This window comes from Babylonia areolata, chromosome 18 (assembly GCF_041734735.1).
Source record: "Babylonia areolata isolate BAREFJ2019XMU chromosome 18, ASM4173473v1, whole genome shotgun sequence".
Lineage (NCBI taxonomy): Eukaryota > Metazoa > Mollusca > Gastropoda > Neogastropoda > Buccinidae > Babylonia > Babylonia areolata.
In genome coordinates this window covers 54471197-54494424 of record NC_134893.1, presented here as the reverse complement: position 1 = coordinate 54494424, position 23228 = coordinate 54471197, and the positions used below count along the sequence as shown (strand labels likewise).

At 42.5% G+C, this 23228-nt stretch overlaps 1 protein-coding gene across 1 annotated transcript in view; it reads left to right on the top strand.

The window, feature by feature from the left end:
• Positions 1–23228, top strand: part of LOC143292914 (dynein beta chain, ciliary-like) — an 85553-nt gene that overhangs the window by 23283 nt on the left and 39042 nt on the right. Inside the window, exons 17-33 of the mRNA XM_076603605.1 lie at positions 2395–2564; positions 3843–4065; positions 4916–5119; positions 6586–6743; positions 7564–7807; positions 8873–9118; positions 10857–11081; positions 11811–12029; positions 13805–13957; positions 14800–15033; positions 16304–16596; positions 17232–17388; positions 17941–18203; positions 18663–18801; positions 19201–19293; positions 21089–21283; positions 21941–22151. Of these exons, the coding sequence (XP_076459720.1) occupies positions 2395–2564; positions 3843–4065; positions 4916–5119; positions 6586–6743; positions 7564–7807; positions 8873–9118; positions 10857–11081; positions 11811–12029; positions 13805–13957; positions 14800–15033; positions 16304–16596; positions 17232–17388; positions 17941–18203; positions 18663–18801; positions 19201–19293; positions 21089–21283; positions 21941–22151 (3427 nt within the window). The remainder of the gene's footprint in view (positions 1–2394; positions 2565–3842; positions 4066–4915; positions 5120–6585; positions 6744–7563; positions 7808–8872; positions 9119–10856; positions 11082–11810; positions 12030–13804; positions 13958–14799; positions 15034–16303; positions 16597–17231; positions 17389–17940; positions 18204–18662; positions 18802–19200; positions 19294–21088; positions 21284–21940; positions 22152–23228) is intronic.

The window sequence follows — 23228 nt, the reverse complement described above, 5'->3', positions numbered from 1 at the left end:
TTTATGTATGAGGCACTTTCTTTTCTACTGTAAAGACCCATCACTCTGGCACAGTCCAAAGAGCAGTTGAGGTTCTTTTGGAAGAAAGGGGGCTGACTTTCTTTTTTTTTACTGTAAAGACCCATCACTCTGGCACAGTTCAAAGAGCAGTTGAGGTTCTTTTGGAAGAAAGGGGGGTAACTTTTATATCTACAAGGGACTTTTTTTTTCTGTAAAGTCCCGTCACTCTTGCAGAGTTCAAAGAGCAGGTGAGGTTCTTTTGGAAGAAAGGGGGTAACCTTTTTTTGTAAAAGTTATTTTTTTCTGTTGTTTTGTATAAGTTACATTTTTAAAGTTACTTTTTTCCTGTTTTTTTGTGAGGTTCTTTTGGAAGAAAGGTGGGGTAACTTTTTTGTTGTTGTAAAAGTTACTTTTTTCTGTTGTGTTGTATAAGTTATTTTTTTAAGTTACTTTTTTCTGTAAAGTTCCTCAACCCTGGCACAGTTCAAACAACAGGTTGAGGTTCTTTTGGAAGAATGGGGGGTCATTTTTTTTTTCTTTTTGTATAAGTTGCTTTTTTCTGGGTTTTTTGTTTTTGTTTTTGTATATGTTACTTTTTTCCTGTAAAGTCTTCTCACTCTGGCAGAGTTCAAAGAGCAGGTGAGGTTCTTTTGGAAGAAAGGGGGGTAACTTTTTTTTGTTTGTAAAAGTTACTTTTTTCTGTTGTTTTGTATAAGTTATTTTTTTAAGTTACTGTTATCTGTTTTTTTTGTATAAGTTACTATTTTCTGTAAAGTCCCCCAACCCTGGAACAGTGGAAAGAGCAGGTGAGGTTCTTTTTGAAGAATGGGGGGGGGGGGGGGGGTGTCATTTTTTTTGGTATAAGTTACTTTTTTTTCTGTTTTTTTTTTATAAAAATTATTATTATTATTATTATATTTTATATATATGTTACATTTTTCTGTAAAGTTTTCTTACTCTGGCACAGTTGAAAGAGCAGGTGGGGTTCTTTTGAAAGAATGGGGGCTAACCTTTTTCTGTGTGTAAGTCACTTTTTTCTTCTTCTTTTTTTAATTTTTTTTTTATTTTTATTTTTTTTGGAGAAGTTACTTTTTTCTGTAAAGTCCACTCACTGGCAGAATTCCAAGAGTGGGTGAAGTTCGAAAAGGGGGAATAGTTTTTATTATTATTATTTTATTTTATTTTATTTTTTTGTGTAAGTTACTTGTAAGTTGGCTAGAAAGGTAAGGTTCAGAGGGAAGGGGAGTAACTTTTTTTTTGAAAGTCTGTTTCTTGATTGTTTTATTTGTTTGCTTGGGTTTTTTTTCTGCTGTTTATTTTGTGCATAGAATGGATGAGATTCAGGATGGGTTAACTTTACTTTCCCTTTTTTTTTTTTTTCTAAGTTAGGTGTTTGGTTGTTTTTTTTCCTTGACTTTTTTTTTTCAAGGAACATATGATAGTCAGTCGTGTCCGACTATGATCATCAGAACAGCAGAGGAGGCAACTGCTGTTCCGACTATTTGGGCTAGAATTTGATTATAGTGGAGAGTGTCTTGCCCAAGTACATCCCCACTCTCTCAGCCAAGAGGGTTTTAGGACAGTCGGCGTTGGGATGGTTCCCAAAGGCCAACTAGCCCACAAGGCTGCAGCACTAAGAGCCAGTGCAATTTTGCCTCCTAGTTTGAGAGTCATAGTCCTTCACAAAAGACTAAGCTGTAAATGATTTCCCATTGACTGGAGAAACCATTGATAATACAGCTCTCACTTTGCTGTTGACCCAAATGTAAACGTATGTCAATCTGTGATATAAGCTGAGTGTTGGGTCAAGGAACAGGTTAATATAAGAAGAGGTGATATTTTAAAATTGTTTATGAAAACATATTTTTTACATGTTTGTATATTGCTTTGCCTCTTTTTCTTTTCTGTTTCTTCTTTCAAAGGAACAAGTTAGATTCAAAAGTTGTGACTGTTCATTTGCAGGTTATTTTTTTCTATCACTTTATAATTTATTTATTTATTTATTTATTTGGGTAGTTGTTTTTCCTTTTTTGAATTAACTGCACCATTCTTTTCTCTGCCACTTATTATTTTTTTCTAAAGCCTTTCATTGTTTGAGTTCTCTGATAAAAAGCCTCTATATCAGGATTAATTTGATAATATCCACATTTATATATTAACAGATTTAGCAGTTAGTATTTTGATGTACCCTGTCCTTGTTCTTTCATCTGTACCAAACAGAACAAAAATCGTCATTCAGCATTGAGTCTCTGACTCTCCATCTAAAGCTTTTGAACCATATGAATTTGTTAATATCACATAGTTCATGTCAAGTTTGCTTTAAAAAAAAGTCATGTTTTCATCTCTTGATTTGTCAGTGCAAGCTTGCATTGCTTTCTCCTCATTCCATTTCAGATTGACACGTATGAGAAGATCTATCAGGAGGCTGAAACGATTGAGGGCATCCAGCTCTTTGATTGCTGGTTCCGGGTGGATGCCAAGCCATTCAAGCAAGCGCTGCTGAACACAATCAAACGATGGAGCTTCATGTTCAAACAACACCTCATTGATCATGTCACCAACAGGTAGGTAGCGCCACTGCAAGATACCATGCTGCTGTTGTTGCAGGCTGGCAGACAGTTATACAAGATCCCATAGGACAAGGATGCATTGACTTGAACAATGCATTATACTTTACTTTTCCCTTAATCAGTATATCTTTTCGTTTTTTTTAGGGATTTCCCTCCCCCTTTCTCCAGCCATTTTATTCAACAGTGGCAAGAAAAAACAACCAAAAAAAACAAAACAAAAAACCCCACGCCACCATACATACATACATACATACAAGGCCAGTTTGGACGTGCGCCTGGTCATGATAATTATGAAGAGGGACTGGGGAAATGAGCACACTTTCATTTGAAGCGGGGTATTTCTTCCCCTGCTGCTCTCTCTCATGGCCTTCTTCTTCTTCTTCTTCTGCGTTCATGGGCTACAACTCCCACGTTCACTCGTATGTACATGAGTGGGCTTTTACGTGTATGACCGTTTTTACTCCGCCATGTAGGCAGCCATACTCCGTTTTTCGGGAGTGTGCATGCTGGGTATGTTCTTGTTTCCACAACCCACCGAACGCTGACATGGATTACAGGATCTTTAACGTGCGTATTTGATCTTCTGCTTGCGTATACACACGAAGGGGGGTCAGGCACTAGCAGGTCTGCACATATGTTGACCTGGGAGATCGAAAAAATCTCCACCCTTTACCCACCAGGCGCCATTACCGAGATTCGAACCCGGGTCCCTCAGATTGAAAGTCCAACGCTTTAACCACTCGGCTATTGCGCCCGTCTCACGGCCCACTCTCACATTTATCTGTGTGTTTTTTTCTATACATGGGCACTTTTTTTTTGTTGCAGTTTTAATCTTTCAAAAGGTGTGGTGCATATGTGGAAGAAGATACAGTTTCAGTATACTGCACAAGCGGTGCTTAGTTTTTGATAGAGCATGATATCAGATCACTGATTTCCCACTGGCATGATTTTATATTGTACATAATCTTAGCGGTTGGCAGTTATATAACACCAGGGCATTTTCAGCTTACTGAATGGCAAGCATTTTTCACTGTGCACAATCATTTGATTACAACTGTTATTTAAAAAAAAAAATTTTTTTTTTCTTCTTGAGGCCTGACTAAGCATGTTGGGTTATGCTGCTGGTCAGGCATCTGCTTGGCAGATGTGGTGTAGCGTATATGGATTTGACTGAACGCAGTGATGCCTCCTTGAGCTACTGATACTGATACTGATACTAACAACAATCTCATCAAATCATCAGCTGCAATGTGAAGGTTGATATCTGTGCAGCCTTGACCAGCTGGCCGAGTTCATCAAGGTGGCAGACACAGGCCTTCAGAAGCCGGTGGAGGAAGGGGACTACGATGGACTGGTGTTCGTCATGGGCAACCTGTTTGCCGTCAGAGAGCGCCAGACCACCACGGATGAGATGTTTGAGCCCCTGAAGCAGACCATCGAGCTGCTCAAGACCTATGACCAGGAGATGCCTGATGAAGTGCATCAACAGCTGCAGGTAGGGCTCACATTATAAGGATGATGGTAATCATAATGCTTCATCTACTTCTACTACTACTGATGTTCTACTACTACTGATGTTAATGATAATGCTAGTATATTGAGTGCTGTACAACAACATGTCAGTCAGACATGAAGCACACATGAAATGCATGCATGCACACACACATGCACGCACGCACGCACACACACACGCACACACACACACACACATGATGGTCTGTTCATTCCTGTTGGCAGAAAATATTGTTTTTTCTTTTAAATCTTTAACTTGATTACCTTTAAGTTAAGTCCATAAATGTGTCCTTTCCATAGATATTTGAAGAAAACATGACACTGACGAGGCCGACAACGACGATGATGAAGAAAACAAGGCTTTAAGTTGAATGTTTAAACACAATATGCACCTTTTAATGGTGGGGGGAGTGGAGGGGGGAGGGGTTAGGGGGGGATGGGGAAGACATTCTTTCCATTCTTTTCAAGTCATGCAAAGAAAACAAGTGTTTTAGATTGACTGATTTACAGTTACAAGTGTCTTTGGAGGGAAGGTTTCAATGGTATTCTTTCCATAGTTGTTAACCCCCCCCCAAAAAAAACACACCCTAAAACGCAGGCTTCATAGCTTAAATGTTACATGCGTGTCTGGAAGCAGGATGTGTGTGTGTATCTTTCACAGTCATTTGATGAGCATGATCTTTATTGCTGAAAAAAGTTCTTGTGTGTTTATGAAGAGAGAGGAGAGTGGAATAACGTTCTTTCAACAGTTGTGTGAAGTTAACATGACTTCCCACCACAGTCTGCATCCTTCTGACTGATCCACACCCTTTTGTTTCTTTCCCAACCACCAGGAGTTGCCAGAACAGTGGAACAACACCAAGAAGATCAGCATCACTGTCAAGCAGCAGGTGGCGCCACTGCAGGCCAATGAGGTGGCCAACATCCGACGGAAGAGTGCCACCTTCGACGTCAACCAGCACAAATTCAGAGAGAAGTTCCGGTCCATCCCGCCTTTCAGATATGACTGTGAACGTCCGTACGTCATGCTGGACAAGGTGGGTATTGTGTTGTGTTGTGTTGTGTTGTGTTGTGTTGCGTCGTGTTGTGGTGTGTTGTGTTGTGGTGTGGTGTGGTGTGTTGTGGTGTGTCGTGATGGTGTGTTGTGTCGTGGTGTGTTGTGGTGTGTCATGGTGTGGTGTGTTGTGGTGTGTCGTGGTGTGTTGTGTTGTGTTGTGGTGTGTTGTGGTGTGTTGTGTTGTGGTGTGTTGTGGTGTGTTGTGTTGTGGTGTGGTGTGATTTGTTGTGTTGTGTTGTGTTGTGGTGTGGTGTGGTGAGGTGTGGTGTGGTGTGTTGTGGTGTGGTGTGTTGTGTTGTGGTGTGGTGTGGTGTGTTGTGGTGTGGTGGGTTGTGGTGTGGTGTGTTGTGTTGTGGTGTGGTGTGGTGTGTTGTGTTGTGTCATGTTGTGGTGTGTTGTGTTGTGTTGCATTGTATTGTATTGTATTGTATTGTATTGTACTGTGCTACTTTTTTGTCACAATAGATTTCTTGGTGTGAAATTTAAGCTGCTCTCCCCATGGAGAGCATGATGGGCACAGTGCAGCATCACCCATGTTTTTTTTTCCCTATTACCTGTCTACGAGTGTATTTGTTTTACTAGGAAAGCGGATTTTACCATAACATTTTGCCACAGACAACCCTTTTGTTGCAGCGTGTTCTTTTACATGCGCTAAATTTGTGTTGCATACGGGAGACCATGGTTTTATCGTTTCTTCCAAATGAGTAGTGTCCAGACCACCATTCATTTTTAGTGGAAGAGGATATAATTCTTGCTGCGAGCGTGGGATTGCATCCAGTGCCCTCACATTCTCTTGCTCCCTTTGCAGATGCATCACCAGCCAGGCTCTCACTTCAAGCGGGTCATTTATTGGATTAATTGATTGATTTCATTGATTGAGCGGTTTGGTTTGGTTGTGGAATGCAGCCTCTGGACCTCATTCTTCCTATCCTAACCTTCTCACTCTCTCTCTCTCTCTCTCTCTCTCTCTCTCTCTCTCTCTCTCTCTCTCTCTCTCTCTCACTTGTCACTCTGTGCCTGTGTGTCTGTCTAGTCTTGTCCTATTTCTTAGTGCACAGTTTGACTTTCATATCATACAAACTGTTTTCAGAACATTGAGGAAATCCTGATGATGGCTTATTTCTTAGTGCACACATTGACTTTCATACAAACTGTTTTCAGAACAATGAGGCAAATCCTGATGATGGTTTATTGCTTGGTGCACACTTTGACTTTCATACAAACTGTTTTCAGAACAATGAGGAAATCCTGATGATGGTTTATTGCTTGGTGCACACTTTGACTTTCATACAAACTGTTTTCAGAACAATGAGGAAATCCTGATGATGGTTTATTGCTTGGTGCACACTTTGACTTTCATACAAACTGTTTTCAGAACAATGAGGAAATCCTGATGATGGTTTATTGCTTGGTGCACACTTTGACTTTCATACAAACTGTTTTCAGAACAATGAGGAAATCCTGATGATGGAGAAGGAGATGGCACAGCTGCAGGAATCTGCTGGCCTGTTTGAGGTCAACATTGCTGACTTCAAGCAGCTGAAACAGTGCCGCAAGGAAATCAAACTGCTCAAACAGCTGTGGGATTACATCATCATTGTCAGGTGGGTCCTGCTAGCAAATTCTCATGGCCATGCCTGTCTTGGGTTGAATATTGTGGCTAGTTATCACTAAATTACAGCTGGTATAACACCGAGCATTCCATTAAATGAGATACCTACCTGGTGCAGGCATTAGTTTTCCATTAGCTTCTATGTTCATTTATTTTGATGGTGAGCAGGTGGTGATAGTGTTGATTGTTGAGGCAGAAAACATTTCATTCAAGCAGCTGGCAGTGGAAATAGCATGTAAGATTAAGATGTATCGAAATAACCGGTAAAATTAAGACATATGCAGACACATGTTTATCTGTATGACGTAACTGAGCATGCACATATACGGTTCTTTGTCTTAAGTCCAACTTTATCTGCGTTTTTGTGTGATTTCCTATTCATACTTGTTCCTTTTATGTACTGTCCCTCCAAAATTCCCAACTACCCCTGACCACTTGATAATAAATATAAAGTCAGTTCAGTTCAGTTCAATTCAGTTCAGTTCTATTCTATTCTGTTCTATATTCTGTTCTGTTCTATTCTGTTCAGTTCTATTCTATATTCTGTTCTGTTCTATTCAGTTCTATTCTATTCCATTCTATTCTATTCTATTCGGTTATGTTGTGTTATGTTCTATTCTATTCTATATTCTGTTCTAATCTATTTGGGTCTGTTCTGTTATATATACTGTTCTATTCTATTCGGTTCTGTTCTATTCTATATTTTGTCCTGTTGTAATCTACTCTATTCGGTTGTGTTGTGTTGTGTTCTATTCCATTCTATTCTATTCTGTTCTGCTTTGCTCTATTCCATTCCCCGTCCTGTTCACCAGATCGTCCATCGACGACTGGAAGACCACCCCCTGGAAGGAGATCAACGTGGAGCAGATGGACACAGACTGCAAGAAGTTCGCCAAGGACATCCGCAGCCTGGACAAGGAGATGCGGGCCTGGGACGCCTACCTGGGTGTGGAGAACCTGGTGAAGAACATGCTGACCTCCCTGAAGGCCGTCAGCGACCTGCAGAACCCGGCCATCCGTGATCGCCACTGGCAGCAGCTCATGGCCGCCACCAAGGTGAGTTGAACGGACGGCTGCTGGGGTCTGCTGGATGGTGTCGGTGTAGGTGTTGGTGTGGTTGCTGGATTGTGTTGTTTCGTTTTGTTTTGTGTTTGTTTTGTTGTGTGTTGTGTTGTGTTTTGTCGTGTTGTGTTGTGTTGTATTGTGTCATGTTGTGTCGTGTTGTGTTGTGTTGTTCGTGTTTTGTTGTATTGCATTGTATTGTATTGTATTGTATTGTATTGTATCACTCTCTAGTCACAACAGATTTCTCTGTATGAAATTCGGTCTCTTTTCCACAGGAAGTATTATATTGTGTTGCCTTGTATTGTCTTGTATTGTCTTGTATTCCCTTGCATTGCATTACATTGTATTTATTGTATCGTGTTATATTTTACTGTACTGTTCTTTCTGTATTGTATTACTCTTTCGTCACAGCAGATTTCTCTGTGGGAAAATCAGTCTGCACTCCCTGGGGAGAGAGTATCAGTAAAGTGCAGCACTACCATGTTTTTACCCTAAAAAAAAAAAAAAAAATCTCACAGCATTCAAAAGATGAAGTTCATTTTGTTTCAAAATGTCGTGCAGTTACAGACCTTAAATTTATTCCAAACACATATAACACATCCATCTTTATTTTGATATGATTATTGATGCCATCAGTTGATGAAGATACTGTGTGCACAGTTTACCGGTAGCTTTATTTTATATAGAGCACTTCAATTGAGAGAGACACTTATACCCTTATTGTTGTGGTAATTGGTTATGCTTGTCAGTGTTTACATGAATAGTTATAGTGACACATGTCAGATTCTGTTGTTGTCCCCTGGTCAAATGGGGCCTTAAATAAATAAATCACCTGAATCTGATTCTCACTTCTGTGTCTTTTTAAGATTTTTTTTTTAACAGTTGCTGATTGTCTTATTTGCAGATGTAGTTTATAGTTTTAGTGACACATGCTGAATTTTGTTATCACCCCGTGTTTATACGGGGCAATGGCCTTAAATGAATAAATCATCTGAATCCGAATCTGAATCTCAGTTCTGTGTCACTTTCTGACTGTTGCTGACTGTCCACACGCAGGTGAAGTTTGTGATGGACGAGAGCACGACCCTGGCCGACCTGCTGTCCTTGAACCTGCACCAGTTTGAGGACGAGGTGAAGGGCATCGTGGACAAGGCGGTGAAGGAGATGAGCATGGAGAAGGTGCTGAAGGAGCTGGACACCACCTGGGCCACCATGGAGTTTGAGCATGACAAGCACCCCAGGACAGGTGTCACCATTGTCAAGGCCAGCGAGGAGCTCATCGAGACCCTGGAAGACAACCAGGTGAGTGAGAGACAGGGAGCATGTTCAGGGGTTGTACACTGATGTAGTGCCTCAGGGAGTATGTCAGGGGTTGTACACTGATGTAGTGCCTCAGGGAGTATGTCCAGGGGTTGTACACTGATGTAGTGCCTCAGGGATTATGTCCAGGGGTTGTACACTGATGTAGTGCCTCAGGGAGTATGTTCAGGGGTTGTACACTGATGTAGTGCCTCAGGGAGCATGTTCAGGGGTTGTACACTGATGTAGTGCCTCAGGGAGCATGTTCAGGGGTTGTACACTGATGTAGTGCCTCAGGGAGTATGTCCAGGGGTTGCTCACTGATGTAGTGCCTCAGGGAGCATGTTCAGGGGTTGCTCACTGATGTAGTGCCTCAGGGAGTATGTTCAGGGGTTGTACACTGATGTAGTGCCTCAGGGAGCATGTCCAGGGGTTGTACACTGATGTAGTGCCTCAGGGAGCATGTTCAGGGGTTGTACACTGATGTAGTGCCTCAGGGAGCATGTCCAGGGGTTGCTCACTGATGTAGTGCCTCAGGGAGCATGTTCAGGGGTTGCTCACTGATGTAGTGCCTCAGGGAGTATGTTCAGGGGTTGTACACTGATGTAGTGCCTCAGGGAGTATGTCCAGGGGTTGTACACTGATGTAGTGCCTCAGGGAGTATGTCCAGGGGTTGTACACTGATGTAGTGCCTCAGGGAGCATGTTCAGGGGTTGTACACTGATGTAGTGCCTCAGGGAGCATGTTCAGGGGTTGTACACTGATGTAGTGCCTCAGGGAGTATGTCCAGGGGTTGCTCACTGATGTAGTGTCTATACATTTATTCGTATAACAGTTTATTTGTGTAAATAGACAGAGTGAGGGAGCATCATTCAGGGATTGTGTGCCGATGTAATGTCTACAGATTTATTCATATATCAGTTTATTTGGGTCAACAGACATTATACTAATTTTGTGACCCAGGTATTTCAAGAACTTGTGTTTGTTCTTGACATTAACGTTAACAAACGGAAAGCATTTAAGCATTGCAGCTTAACATCGAGTCTGTTATATGTTTGAATGAAATAACTGCAACTCTGCACTCTGAAACCCTGCCTCCATGGGGCTGATGCACTTAATTGTCTTTGCACTGGGAGAAATGGCATCACGACAAACGAGCAAGCAGTAATATTGATAAAGCAGGTTGATAGGAAACCAGCCATTCAGCTAGCCCACCAGCCAGATAAAAACAAACAAACAGACAATTCCTTAAAAAAAATATTGTGTTTCATGATCTGTACTTACAGAACAAAGATATTGTGTTTCATGATCTGTACTTACAGAACAAAGGTATTGTGTTTCATGATCTGTACTTATAGAACAAAGATATTGTGTTTCATGATCTGTACTTACAGAACAAAGATATTGTTTCATGATCTGTACTTACAGAACAAAGATATTGTGTTTCATGATCTGTACTTACAGAACAAAGATATTGTGTTTCATGATCTGTACTTACAGTAAACTCAACAAAATAGCTTTTGCAGAAATGATTCTGAGCATGAAGTATTTCAGTAAACTCAACAAAATGGCTTTTGCAGAAATAATTCTGAACATGATAGTGTTTCAAACATAACAAGACAAATCTGTAAGGGCAAACATCACTGGATAAGACTGGAAGCCAAATGTGGTGAATAAACAAATAAACACAACCTATTTTTATCTCATTTCAGACTGAAAGTGACTGATGCTGTGTTTGCAGGTACAACTCCAGAACATGATGACCTCCAAGTACATCGCCCACTTCCTGACCGAGGTGTCGGCCTGGCAGAAGAAGCTGTCCACAGCTGATCAGGTCATCACCATCTACCTGGAGGTGCAGAGGACCTGGTCTCACCTGGAGTCCATCTTCATCGGTTCTGAGGACATCCGGAACCAGCTGCCTGAGGATTCCAAACGATTTGATGGAATTGATACTGACTTCAAGGTAGATCAGAGTTATCACACGCATGTTTGTCGTAGCTCCTGTGCTTCAGTTCTTTCATCAATATGTTCTTGTTGTCTTTTCGTCATGGCACTATGTTCTGGTGTAATGAACTCTACTGGCATTTTTAAGAAAAGACTTAAAATTGGACATAACCTTTTTAAGTCTTGTAACTTGGTTAGTTTCCTCAATGATGTACCAAACCAATGACTAGGAGAAGGAGAGAGTCAAAGAGTCAGGATTGTATTGTATTACTCTTTTTTTTGTTACAACAAATTTCTTTGTGTGAAATTTGGGCTGCTCTCCCCAGGGAGAGTGTGTCGCTTCACTGAGAACGTCACCCCTTTTTTTTTTTTTGCATTTTTTTCTGCCTGTAATTCTATTTGTTTTCCTGTGATGTAACTGATATATAATATAACTGAATAGAAAAGAATTGTTTGGGATGCAGCATTTAATTTTTTTTGGAAGTGCAAGACTGGTGCAAATGTTTGACAGAATTTGCTATTTCAAAGTATCAGAGTTACCACTAAAACACATGTACATTGTGTATTTAACACTTTTTAACTTTCTGCGACAGTAATAACAACAGAAAAAACAATAACAACAATAATGATTCAGTCATTACCATCATTCATTTCTGTGTGCACAACAACAACTATAACAACAACAACAACAACAACAACGATTCAATCATTACCATCATTGGTTTCTGTGTGTGTGCGCGTGGCCCAGGAACTGGTGAGCCAGGTGGAGAAGACGACGAACGTGGTGGAGTCCACCAACCAGCCCAACCTGTACGAGCGGCTGGAGGCCATCCAGGGCCAGCTGGCCCTGTGTGAGAAGGCCCTGGCCGAGTACCTGGAGACCAAGCGTCTGGCCTTCCCCAGGTTCTACTTCGTGTCCTCCTCTGACCTGCTGGACATCCTGTCCAACGGCAACAACCCCAACGCTGTGAGTTGAGTTTCTCTTCCTCCTCGTTGTTCCCCCAGATTTAAAACACTCCACCAGTCCCAGCTGTCGGTCTCTTTTTCTTTGGTCTCTGGACCCCACGCTTGGAATGAGCTCCGTGATCGTTTGCTCCGTCAAATCTCTGTGCTCAGCTCTTTCTGAAGTCTTGCCTTAAAACCTGCGCCTCTTCCCAAAATAGCCTTCCCGCCGCCACCCCTTCCCCCCACTGCCCCTCCCACCCCTGACTATTTGTGATGTACAGTTTTCTAGCTTGAAACACTGCCACTTCGCAAAATAGCCTTTCACCCACTACCCCTCCCATTCGTGACTCATCGTGATGCACAGTTTCTATAGCTTTCTGTTTTACATGTATTTATAAGTTTTGTTTTTCACCACTGAGAATCAGTTATGCATGCATGAAAATGACTGGCTTGTAAGCTCTTTGATTTGTTTCTGCACTAGATTCAGAAATATATCAGTTACAATGGGAGAGCCATTGAAGTCAGAGCATTTGTAGTATTTAGAGCCTTTTGGAGTTGAAGCATTTATAGCGTATAGAACCTTTGGAGTCAGAGCATTCAAAGCATATGGAGCCATTGGAGTCAGAGCATTTGTAGCATATAGAACCATTGGAATCAGAGCATTTGTAGCATATAGAGCCATTGGATCAACAGCATTCATAACATATAGATCCATTGGAGTCAGAGCATTTGTATTGTTTAGAACCATTGGAGGATTTGTAGCATATGGAGCCATTGGATTAACAGCATTCATAACATATAGATCCATTGGAGTCCGAGCATATGTAGTGTAAAGAGCCTGTCATGGTCATTACCATGATTTGAATCATTTGTATCATCATCATCATCATTACTGGCATTGTCACCACCCCCCAACCATCATCATCATCATTTGTATTCTCATCATCATTTGTATCATCATCATCATCATCATCATCATCATTACTGGCATTGTCACCATCCCCCAACCATCATCATCATCATTTGTATTCTCATCATCATTTGTATCATCATCATCATCATCATTACTGGCATTGTCTCCACCCCCCAACCATCATCATCACCATCATTTGTATCATCATCATCATTTGTATCATCATCATCATCATTACTGGCATAGTCACTCCCCCCCCCCAACCATCATCACCATCATCATCATCATCATCATCATCATCACCACAATCATCATCACCTTCACCATCGCCATCATCATCACCTCAGGCATGGTCATCATCACCATGATTTGAATCATTTGTATCATCACCATCATCATCATCATTACTTGCATGGTTGCCACCTCCACCAAGTGGAGTGATGGCCTATAGGTAACGCGTCCGCGTAGGAAGCAAGAGAATCTGAGCGCGCTGGTTGGAATCACGGCTCAGCCGCCGATATTTTGTCCCCCTCCACTAGACCTTGAGTGGTGGTATTGACGCAAGTCATTTGGATGAGACGATAAACCGAGGTCCCGTGCGCAGCATGCACTTAGCGCACGTAAAAGAACGCACGTCAACAAAAGGGTTGTCCCTGGCCAAATTCAGTAGAAAAATCCACTTCGATAGGAAAAACAAATAAAACAACTGCACACAGGAAAAAAATACACACACACACAAAAAAAAAGGGTGGCGCTGTAGAGAAATCTGTTGTGATAAAAAGAGAAATCCAAATCCAAATCATCACCATCATGATAACCATCATCATACTGTTTTCCCTGTCATTGTACCCACAGGCTGGCTGACTGACTGTGTGTGTGTCCAGGTGGAGCGTCACCTGACCAAGCTGTTTGACAGCATGGCCAAGCTGAAGTTTGTGGAGGACTCGTCTGGCGGCAGCGCCAAGGAGGCCACCGGCTTGTTCAGCAAGGACGGGGAGTACGTCGACATGGACAGCTCCTGCGACCTCACTGGGCAGGTCTGTCATGAATGAATGAACGAACGAATGACCTTGATATTTTTGGGGGCGTGTTCAAATATTTCCATGCTTTGTTGTATGTTCACAGCTCCAGCTTGATAAATAAGAGACAGAAACGATAAGAAACAATCTTCAGGAAACACACACACACAGACACAGACACACAGACACAGACACAGACACGCACACACGCTCACACACACACACACACACACACACAGACACACACACACAGAGACACACACAGACACACACTCACACACTTTCTTCTAATGTCACATTCTATAGAAAGACTGCTGTGGATCTATTGTGGAATACTACTACTACTACTACTACTACTACTACTGGACAACAGCTACCACAACTACTACTACTACTACCACTGCTGCTACTACTACTACTACTACTACTGTTGCTGCTGCTGCTACTGCTGCTGCTGCTGCTACTACTACTATTGCTGTTGCTGCTGCTGCTGCTGCTGCTACTACTACTACTACTGCTACTGCTGCTGCTGCTGCTGCTACTACTACTTCTGCAGCACACACACTGTAGACAAGCAAGTTGCACATAAAAGAACCCACGGCAACAGAAGGTTTGTCCTTGGCAAAATTCTGTAGAAAAATCCACTTCAGTAGGAAAACAAGTAAAAAAAAAAAAAAAAAAAAAAAAAAAAAAATTGCAGGCAGAAAAGAACAAAAGAAAAGAAAAAAAAAAGGTGGCGCTGTCAGTGCAGCGACGCTCTCTCCCTGGGGGAGAGCAGCCCGAATTTCACACAGAGATATCTGTTGCGACAAAAAAAGAAAAAAGAAAAAAAGAGGACTACAAATACCGTGTCCACGCAGGTGGAGGTGTGGCTGAACCGACTGCTGGAACGGCAGTGTGCCACCGTGCGTCACGAGATGACGGAGGCCGTGTCCAGCTACGAGGAGAAGCCTCGGGACCAGTGGCTCTTCGACTTCCCCGCCCAGGTGGCGCTGTGCGGCACGCAGATCTGGTGGACCACCGAGGTCAACATCGCCTTCGGCCGCCTGGAGGAGGGCTACGAGAACGCCCTCAAGGACTACAACAAGAAACAGGTGAGAAAGAAGAGGGAGAGCGAGAGAAAGTTGAAGAAACTGGATAAGATCAGAAAACAACACAGATTTATCGGTGTTGTTTGCTGTCTGTTTTGATTTAGTTGCCCGGCTGAATGCAGAAAAGAAAAAGAAAATATAGACATATTTATATCGTCATTTGACTGTTTTAATTGAGATCCCACAGTACAAAGACACATTTATATCATCTGTTATTTCTGTTTCTATTGATATTTATACTGACCAGCTGAATGCAGTAAGATTAGAAAACATAGACTCATCTATTTGAAATAGAATAATGAGGCTAGGAGAGGAAAAGACTAATAAACAGTAAAGAGAGGTAATTCCCTCCATGTACAAGGGACACAACTTCAAGTCAATGCTGCTTCTACTACCAATACAGCTAGCTCGCTGGTAAATAAAAGGTACATTGAAACAAGCCCAGACACTTCCTTATCTGTTACATCCACTGTCTGTTTTTAATTCAGAGATCTAACAAGTGAATGCAATGCAGTAAGATCAGACAGCGCAGACACATCTATGCCGTCCTCTGTGTCTTGTTTTTTTAATTTTTTTATTATTCAGATCATCCAACTGAACTGAGTAAGATGAGAAAATGCAGACACATCTGTATCATCTGTTGTGTCTGTTTTTAATTCAGATCGCTCAGCAGAACTGAGTAAGATCAGAAAACATAGACACACCTGTATCATCTGCTGTGTCTGTTTTGTTGTTGTTTTGTTTTTTTAATAATTTTTTATTTTTTATAATTCAGATGGCCCAGCTGAGTTGAGTAGGATGACTTACACTTACAGTTGACTTCATCAAGTTTTTGCGCCTTATAAATATTATCATTATTAGTAGTAGTTCTTTTTTATGTATTTATCTATTATTTATCTATTTAGTTACTTATTTCTTTTTATTTTATTAATTCATTTATTTATTTATTTTATTATATTATTATTTTTGTTTGTTTGTTTTGTTTTGTTATTTTATTTTATTATTTTATTTTATTTTATTTATTTATCTATTTTATTTTATTTATTTTTATTATTATTATTATAATTTTTTTTTTTCTCAAGGCCTGACTAAGCGCGTTGGGTTATGCTGCTGGTCAGGCATCTGCTTGGCAGATGTGGTGTAGCGTATATGGATTTGTCCGAACGCAGTGACGTCTCCTTGAGCTACTGATACTGAAACTGATACTGATACTGAGTAGGATCAGAAAACATAGACACACCTGTATCACCGGCTGTGTCTTGTTATAATTCAGATTGCCCAGCTGAACGCCCTGATCACCATGCTGCTGGGAGACCTGTCCAAAGGAGACCGCCAGAAGATCATGACCATCTGCACCATTGACGTGCACGCCCGTGACGTGGTGGCCAAGATGATCACCCAGAAGGTCGACAACTCCCAGGCCTTCCTCTGGCTCTCGCAGCTCCGTCACCGCTGGGATGACAACGAGAAGGACTGCTTTGCCAACATCTGTGACGCTCAGTTCCGCTACTGTCATGAGTACCTGGGGAACACGCCTCGTCTGGTCATCACGCCTCTCACTGACAGGTGGGGATAATGATAATGATCATAATAATGGATATTTACATAGCAGAGTGTCCAGAAATCCGCTGTAGGTGTTTTTTGAAACACTTTTGTTTACAAAACACATTACATCAATTACAATTACATTACACACACACTAAAATGTGACTAACAAACTACACACACACACACACACACACACACATGCATGCACGCATGCGCACATGCACGCGCGCGCACACACACACACATATAATGCATACATACATCTTAACATACATATGTACATAGAATGTTGTACATCCACACAGACATCAGACCAGTTAGGTCAACATACTTTTAATCAAAAGGGAATCATATTTGCTCCGTTTGCGCGTGCGCACGCGCGCGCGTGTCTGTGTGTGTGTTTATTTTCCCATTTTTCTAAAACACCTAGAGCCCTATTTAGAGAATATAAAGTCACATGATTATTATCTTCTTTATTATCATTATTATGATTATGATTATTATCATCATTATCATTTTTATTATCATCATTCTTCTTCTTCTTATTATTATCATAATCATTCTTCTTCTTCTTATTATTATCATTATTATCTTCTCTTTTCTTCTCCAGTTGGTTGTGTATCATTCGTGAGGGCCTGTGTGCTGTTGTGCAGGTGCTACATCACGCTGACCCAGTCCCTTCACCTCATCATGAGCGGGGCGCCAGCCGGGCCTGCTGGGACCGGCAAGACAGAGACCACCAAGGATCTGGGCCGTGCTCTGGGTATCATGGTCTACGTCTTCAACTGCTCCGAACAGATGGACTACAAGGTATAATACGCGCACACACACACACACACACACACAGAGCTCTGGGTATCATGGTCTACGTCTTCAACTACTCCGAATAGATGGACTACAAGGTATAATACACACACACACACACACGCACACACACACACACACACACACAGAGCTCTGGTTATCATGGCCTACGTCTTCAACTGGTCCGAACAGGTGGACTACAAGGTATAACACACACACACACACACACACACACACACACACACACACACACACACACGCACGCACGCACGCACACACACACACACACACACACACACACACACACACACATACACACATACACACATATTCTTCTTCTTTTTAATTTTTATTTATATATATTTCTTTAAATTGATATTTTGTATATCATTATCAATATCATTACCATCATCATCATCATTATCATTATCATTATTATTATTATTTTTTTTTTTATTATCAAAAAAACTTAAATTTTTCATTCATATTACCATTACCACTCAGTCCTGACCACCAGGACGGACAGCACTGTACAATTCTCACCTGTGTTGCGTGCAGTCTGTAGGCAACATCTACAAGGGCCTGGCCCAGTCAGGAGCGTGGGGGTGCTTCGACGAGTTCAACAGGATCGCCGTGGAGGTGCTGTCGGTGGTGGCCGTGCAGGTCAAGTGCATTCAGGACGCCATCCGTGACAAGAAGAAGGTGTTCAACTTCCTCGGGGAGAACATCAAGCTGAACCCCTGCGTGGGCCTCTTCATCACCATGAACCCTGGCTACGCAGGCAGGACCGAGCTCCCTGAGAACCTGAAAGCCCTGTTCAGGTGATTTGTTTGTTTGTTTGTTTGTTTGTTTGCTTGGGTATGTGTGTGTGTTGGGGAGGGGGAGTGGGGTTGGGGGGAGTGTATGTTGGTGTGTGTGTGTTGATGTGTTTGAGCATATCTGCATATGTTGTGGGAACATGTATATATTGTACATCTCTTTCGTTCTGCACTCCTGTTTGTACGAATGCATGTGAACATACACGTGTGTGCACGCGCGTGTGCATGCATGTATGACAGTATGTATGGAACACGCAAGCATGCATGTACATACACAATTTTTGCATGCACATACCTGCCTGGCTTAGACCCGGTCACTGACACAGGTTGGTGTGTGTTTCATGTCAATGTGTTCATCAGACCCTGTCACTGACACAGGTTGGTGTGTTCCATGTCGGTGTGTTCATCAGACCCAGTCACTGACACAGGTTGGTGTGTGTTTCATGTCGGTGTGTTCATCAGACCCTGTGCCATGGTGGTGCCAGACTTTGAGCTGATCTGTGAAATCATGTTGGTCGCTGAGGGTTTCCTGGATGCTCGTCTGCTGGCCCGCAAGTTCATCACCCTCTACAGTCTGTGCCGAGAGCTGCTCTCCAAACAGGTCAGCAGCAAAAAAAAAACCCAATGTAGCGGCAACCTGTTCTCAACCTTAGCAGTCTGTTTTTTTACCTCCATTGATTTTTTTTGCCCCTGGATCAGTTTTGGCTGGCTCAGATTAACTAAACCCATAGTCTGGACCAGCTTGGAATACCCCCCCGGGGGTAAACATATATATATATATATATATATATATATATATGTGTGTGTGTGTGTGTGTGTGTGTGTGTGTGTGTGTGTGTTCATTGTGTCTATTGACATGATGATTGTGTGTGTGTGTGTGTGTGTTGTGTCTATTGACATCATGATTGTGTGTGTGTGTGTGTGTGTGTGTGTGTGTTGTGTCTATTGACATGATGATTGTGTGTGTGTGTGTGTGTGTGTGTGTGTGTGTGTGTGCCAGGATCACTATGACTGGGGCCTGAGGGCCATCAAGTCAGTGCTGGTGGTGGCTGGTGCACTGAAGCGAGCTGACCGACAGAGACCGGAGGACCAGGTCAGTCGTCCCGTCCTCAGTGTCATGTGACTGTTGCATGGACTTGTCTTTCCCTAGTTCTCTTGGTGTATCCTCAGTTTTCCAGATGTGTGGGGTTTTGTATTGTTTTTTTTTTTTTTTTTGTTTGTTTAGTTTTTTGTTGTTGTTTGTTTTATTTTCTCCCTCCCCTCTCTCTCTCTTTTATTTCAGTATGGGGCCATGGCCTTAACCTGAATTAAACATTCATATCCATGTTCACACACACACACACACACACACACACACACACACACACACACACATATATATATATATATATATATATATATATATATGTATATTCATATTCTCTCTGGGTGTCTTTCTGTTGGCCACGTTTATTTGCCTGTTTTTGTGTGTTTTTTTACTTACTTACTTACTTATTCCTCTTGATTCCGTGGGGAACATAGGGCCGCAACAACACTCCTCCAACGCACCCGGCTCTGGCTGGTCCTCTTCAGTTCGGCCCACGTCATTCCGGCCGCCCTTGTCTCTGCCTCAATGCTTCTCCGCCAGGTCTGCTTCGGACGGCCAACTTTCCTTTTCCCCTGTGGGTTCCAATCAAGAGCCTGTCTTGTGATGTTTGTTGCAGGCTTGCGTAGTGTGTGGCCTATCCATCCCCATTTCCGTTTCTTGATTTCCGTCTCCAGTGGGGTCTGTTTTGCCATGTTCCAAAGTTCTTCATTGGAGACAACCTCTGGCCATCTGATGTTCAGGATGTTTCTTAGACATCTGTTGGTGAATGTCTGAAGCTTGTGGGTGCTGGTCTTTGTCACTCTCCACGTCTCTGAGCCATAGAGTAGAACCGACTTCACGTTGGTGTTAAAAATCCGGATCTTGTTGCGGATTGAGAGGGCTGTCGATCTCCAGATTGGTCGAAGGGTGTTGAAGGCGTGTCTTGCTTTGTTGATACGGCTCTTGATGTCTTCGTCCGTCCCCCCGTCTTTGCTGACAACACTGCCTAGGTAGACAAACTTGTCAACCTCCTTGATGTTCTCTTGATGTAGTTGCACTGGATCTTGCTTCTTGTTGTTGACCCTCATGACCTCTGTTTTCCCAATGTTGATTTGGAGTCCAGTCTTCTCAGCTTCTTCTGCCACACGACATAGTTTCTCCTGCGCATCTTGCTGTTTTTGTGTGTGCTGGTGTTTATTTCTTTTCTTATTTGTTTCTTTTTCCCTACATCCATTTGTTAGTTTTTAATTCATTCTTTTTTTTTCTGTCTTCTCTCTCTCTCTCACTCTTTTTCTGTGTCTCTCTCTGTATCTCACACACACACACACACACACACACACACGCGTGCACATGTACGCGCGCGCACGCATGCACACACACACACACACACACACACACACACACACACACACACACACACACACACACACACACACACACACACACGTGGAGATGGGAGAAAGAGATAGAGAGTAAGCAAATGAACAATACAGCAGAAGTCTACAATGATCTGCACTTTGAGCTCCTCATAGAAGTTTTGCTTTCAGCGATTTGCCATTTGCCCCTTCCCTTTTCTTCTTTTTAATGAGTGTAATCAGAGTGAATATTACTTCACAGGTATGTTGGAAAAAAACAACAACAGATAAATGAAAAACAGACAACAACAACAACAAATCATAAAGAAGAAGACCCCCCAAAAGTCAACAATACCAGCACTACTACCACATTAGCCATCATTAAAAGAACTTCCAATTCAATTCAAGTTACTTACAGTCCAGCCATGGTGGCTTTCAATTCTATTGTTGTTTTGTTTCGTTTCCAGGTGTTGATGAGAGCTCTGCGAGATTTCAACATCCCCAAGATTGTGATAGACGACATGCCGGTGTTCATGGGGCTGATCGGAGACCTGTTCCCTGCTCTGGACGTGCCCAGGAAGCGGGACATGGACTTTGAGAAGATGATCCGCCAGGCCACCCTGGACCAGAAGCTGCAGCCTGAGGACAACTTCATCCTGAAGGTGAGCTGGATGTGCTGGTCTGGCTAGATGTCTAGTTCATCACCCTTCACAGATTCAGTTGCTGACCTTGACATATGGGCGCCTGTATCAGTGTTTTTATGGCTGCGTTTAGATAAAAAAAGACAACACAAAAAAGCAGTTAATGATCCCATAGCCTTTCACGGCTATTGTGGCAGTGAATTCATATCCACAAAGACAAAATAATAATGATAATAATGGATACTTATATAGCACACTATCCAGAAATCTGCTCTAGGTGCTTTACAAAAACGCTTTGTTAACATAAAACATTACATCTATGTTACATACACACACCAAAATATGACTACACACACACACACACACACACACACACACACACACACACACACACTGCATACATACATTTTAACAATACATGTGTATCTAACAGCTAACCTAACACATACGCACACATAGGCAGGCACAAACTTACATAAACGCACGCACACACAATACACATTCATATACATGCATGTAGTTATGTACACATACATATGTATACATACATAGTCAAGCACAGCTAACGCAAACCTATAAATGAATTCTCATTACAGTGGAGAAAGCATTGATCATGCAGTGATGGACTCCAACTAACCTGGACATGTTCTCTGATTTTTTTGTTTTTGGTGACAACAGGTTGTGCAGCTGGAGGAGCTGTTTGCCGTGCGTCACTCTGTGTTCTTGCTGGGCAACGCCGGCACAGGCAAGTCCAAGGTGTGGAACACTCTGCAGCGCACCTACAGGAACCAGGGCCGCAAGCCCACCGCTGTGGATCTGGACCCCAAGGCCGTCACCAACAACGAGCTGTTCGGCGTCATCAACCCCTCCACCAGGGAGTGGAAAGACGGTGAGTCCACTCTGCTGTTTTGGTTGGCTGCTGGCTTTCCTGCACAATAGCCAAGTGGTTACAATCTGAGGGTCCCGGGTTCGTATCTCGGTAACGGCGCCTGGTGTGTCCAGGGTGGAGATTTTCCAGTCTCCCAGGTCAACATTTGTCTAGATTTGCTTGTGCCTGACCTCCTCTTCGTGTGTATATGCAAGGAGAAGATCAAATATGGACGTTAAAGATCCTCACAAACGAAGATGGGAGTTGTCCATGTCTGCTGCAGGCTCACTGGTGGCTGATGAGGCCAATGTGGGATAGGCATGTCCTTCCACAGTGGCTGCAAGGGAAAGTCTGTCCTGGGCCGGTTGCTGTGGCGTCATGGGGTTTACTCTTTTTCCTTGCTTTTCCTCCAGGCAGGATCTGCCTGTGTCCTCATAAGAGGCAACAGCTTGGCGGATGATGTGTCACCAAGTTGCTCGATCTATGGCTAAAGTGGACCACTGTCGATGCTTAGCGCACTGAGGGATTTATTTAAAGAGTCCTCGTACCTCTTTTTGGGCATCCCTTTGTCAAGGTGGCCTGTGGATAGTTCATCATTCAGCACAATCCAGGGCAGGCAGTGGTCGTCCATCTCGGAGACATGCTCAGCCCAGTGTGGTTGCGTCTTCAATAACATGGACCGATGCTTGTGATCTCCACTTGTTTAAGGACTTTGGTGTTGGAGAAAAAGTCACTTCAGCTGATGTTGAGGATGGTGCGGAGGCAGTGATGGTGGAAGTGTTGGAGAAGTCACAGGTGATGACGAGGGAGCGACGCTTTTGGAGGGGATGGGTGAAAGCATGATTATCAAACCTGATGATTGCATAAAAGACTTCATTTGTATCACATGTACTGTAAGTGTTGTGTGTGAAGTTGTAGTGTGTATATGAATGTCAGTTAGTGTTTGAGTGTTTGATTGCTTGTTTGTGCAGTCTTTTGCATGTAAGTCTTTGTGTGTGTGTGTGTTTAAATGCATGTTTTATAAGTCAATTTTTAAATTGGAAAGGGCAGCCGAGCATGTTTTATATGGAAAGGTGCTATATTAATTATCTTATTATC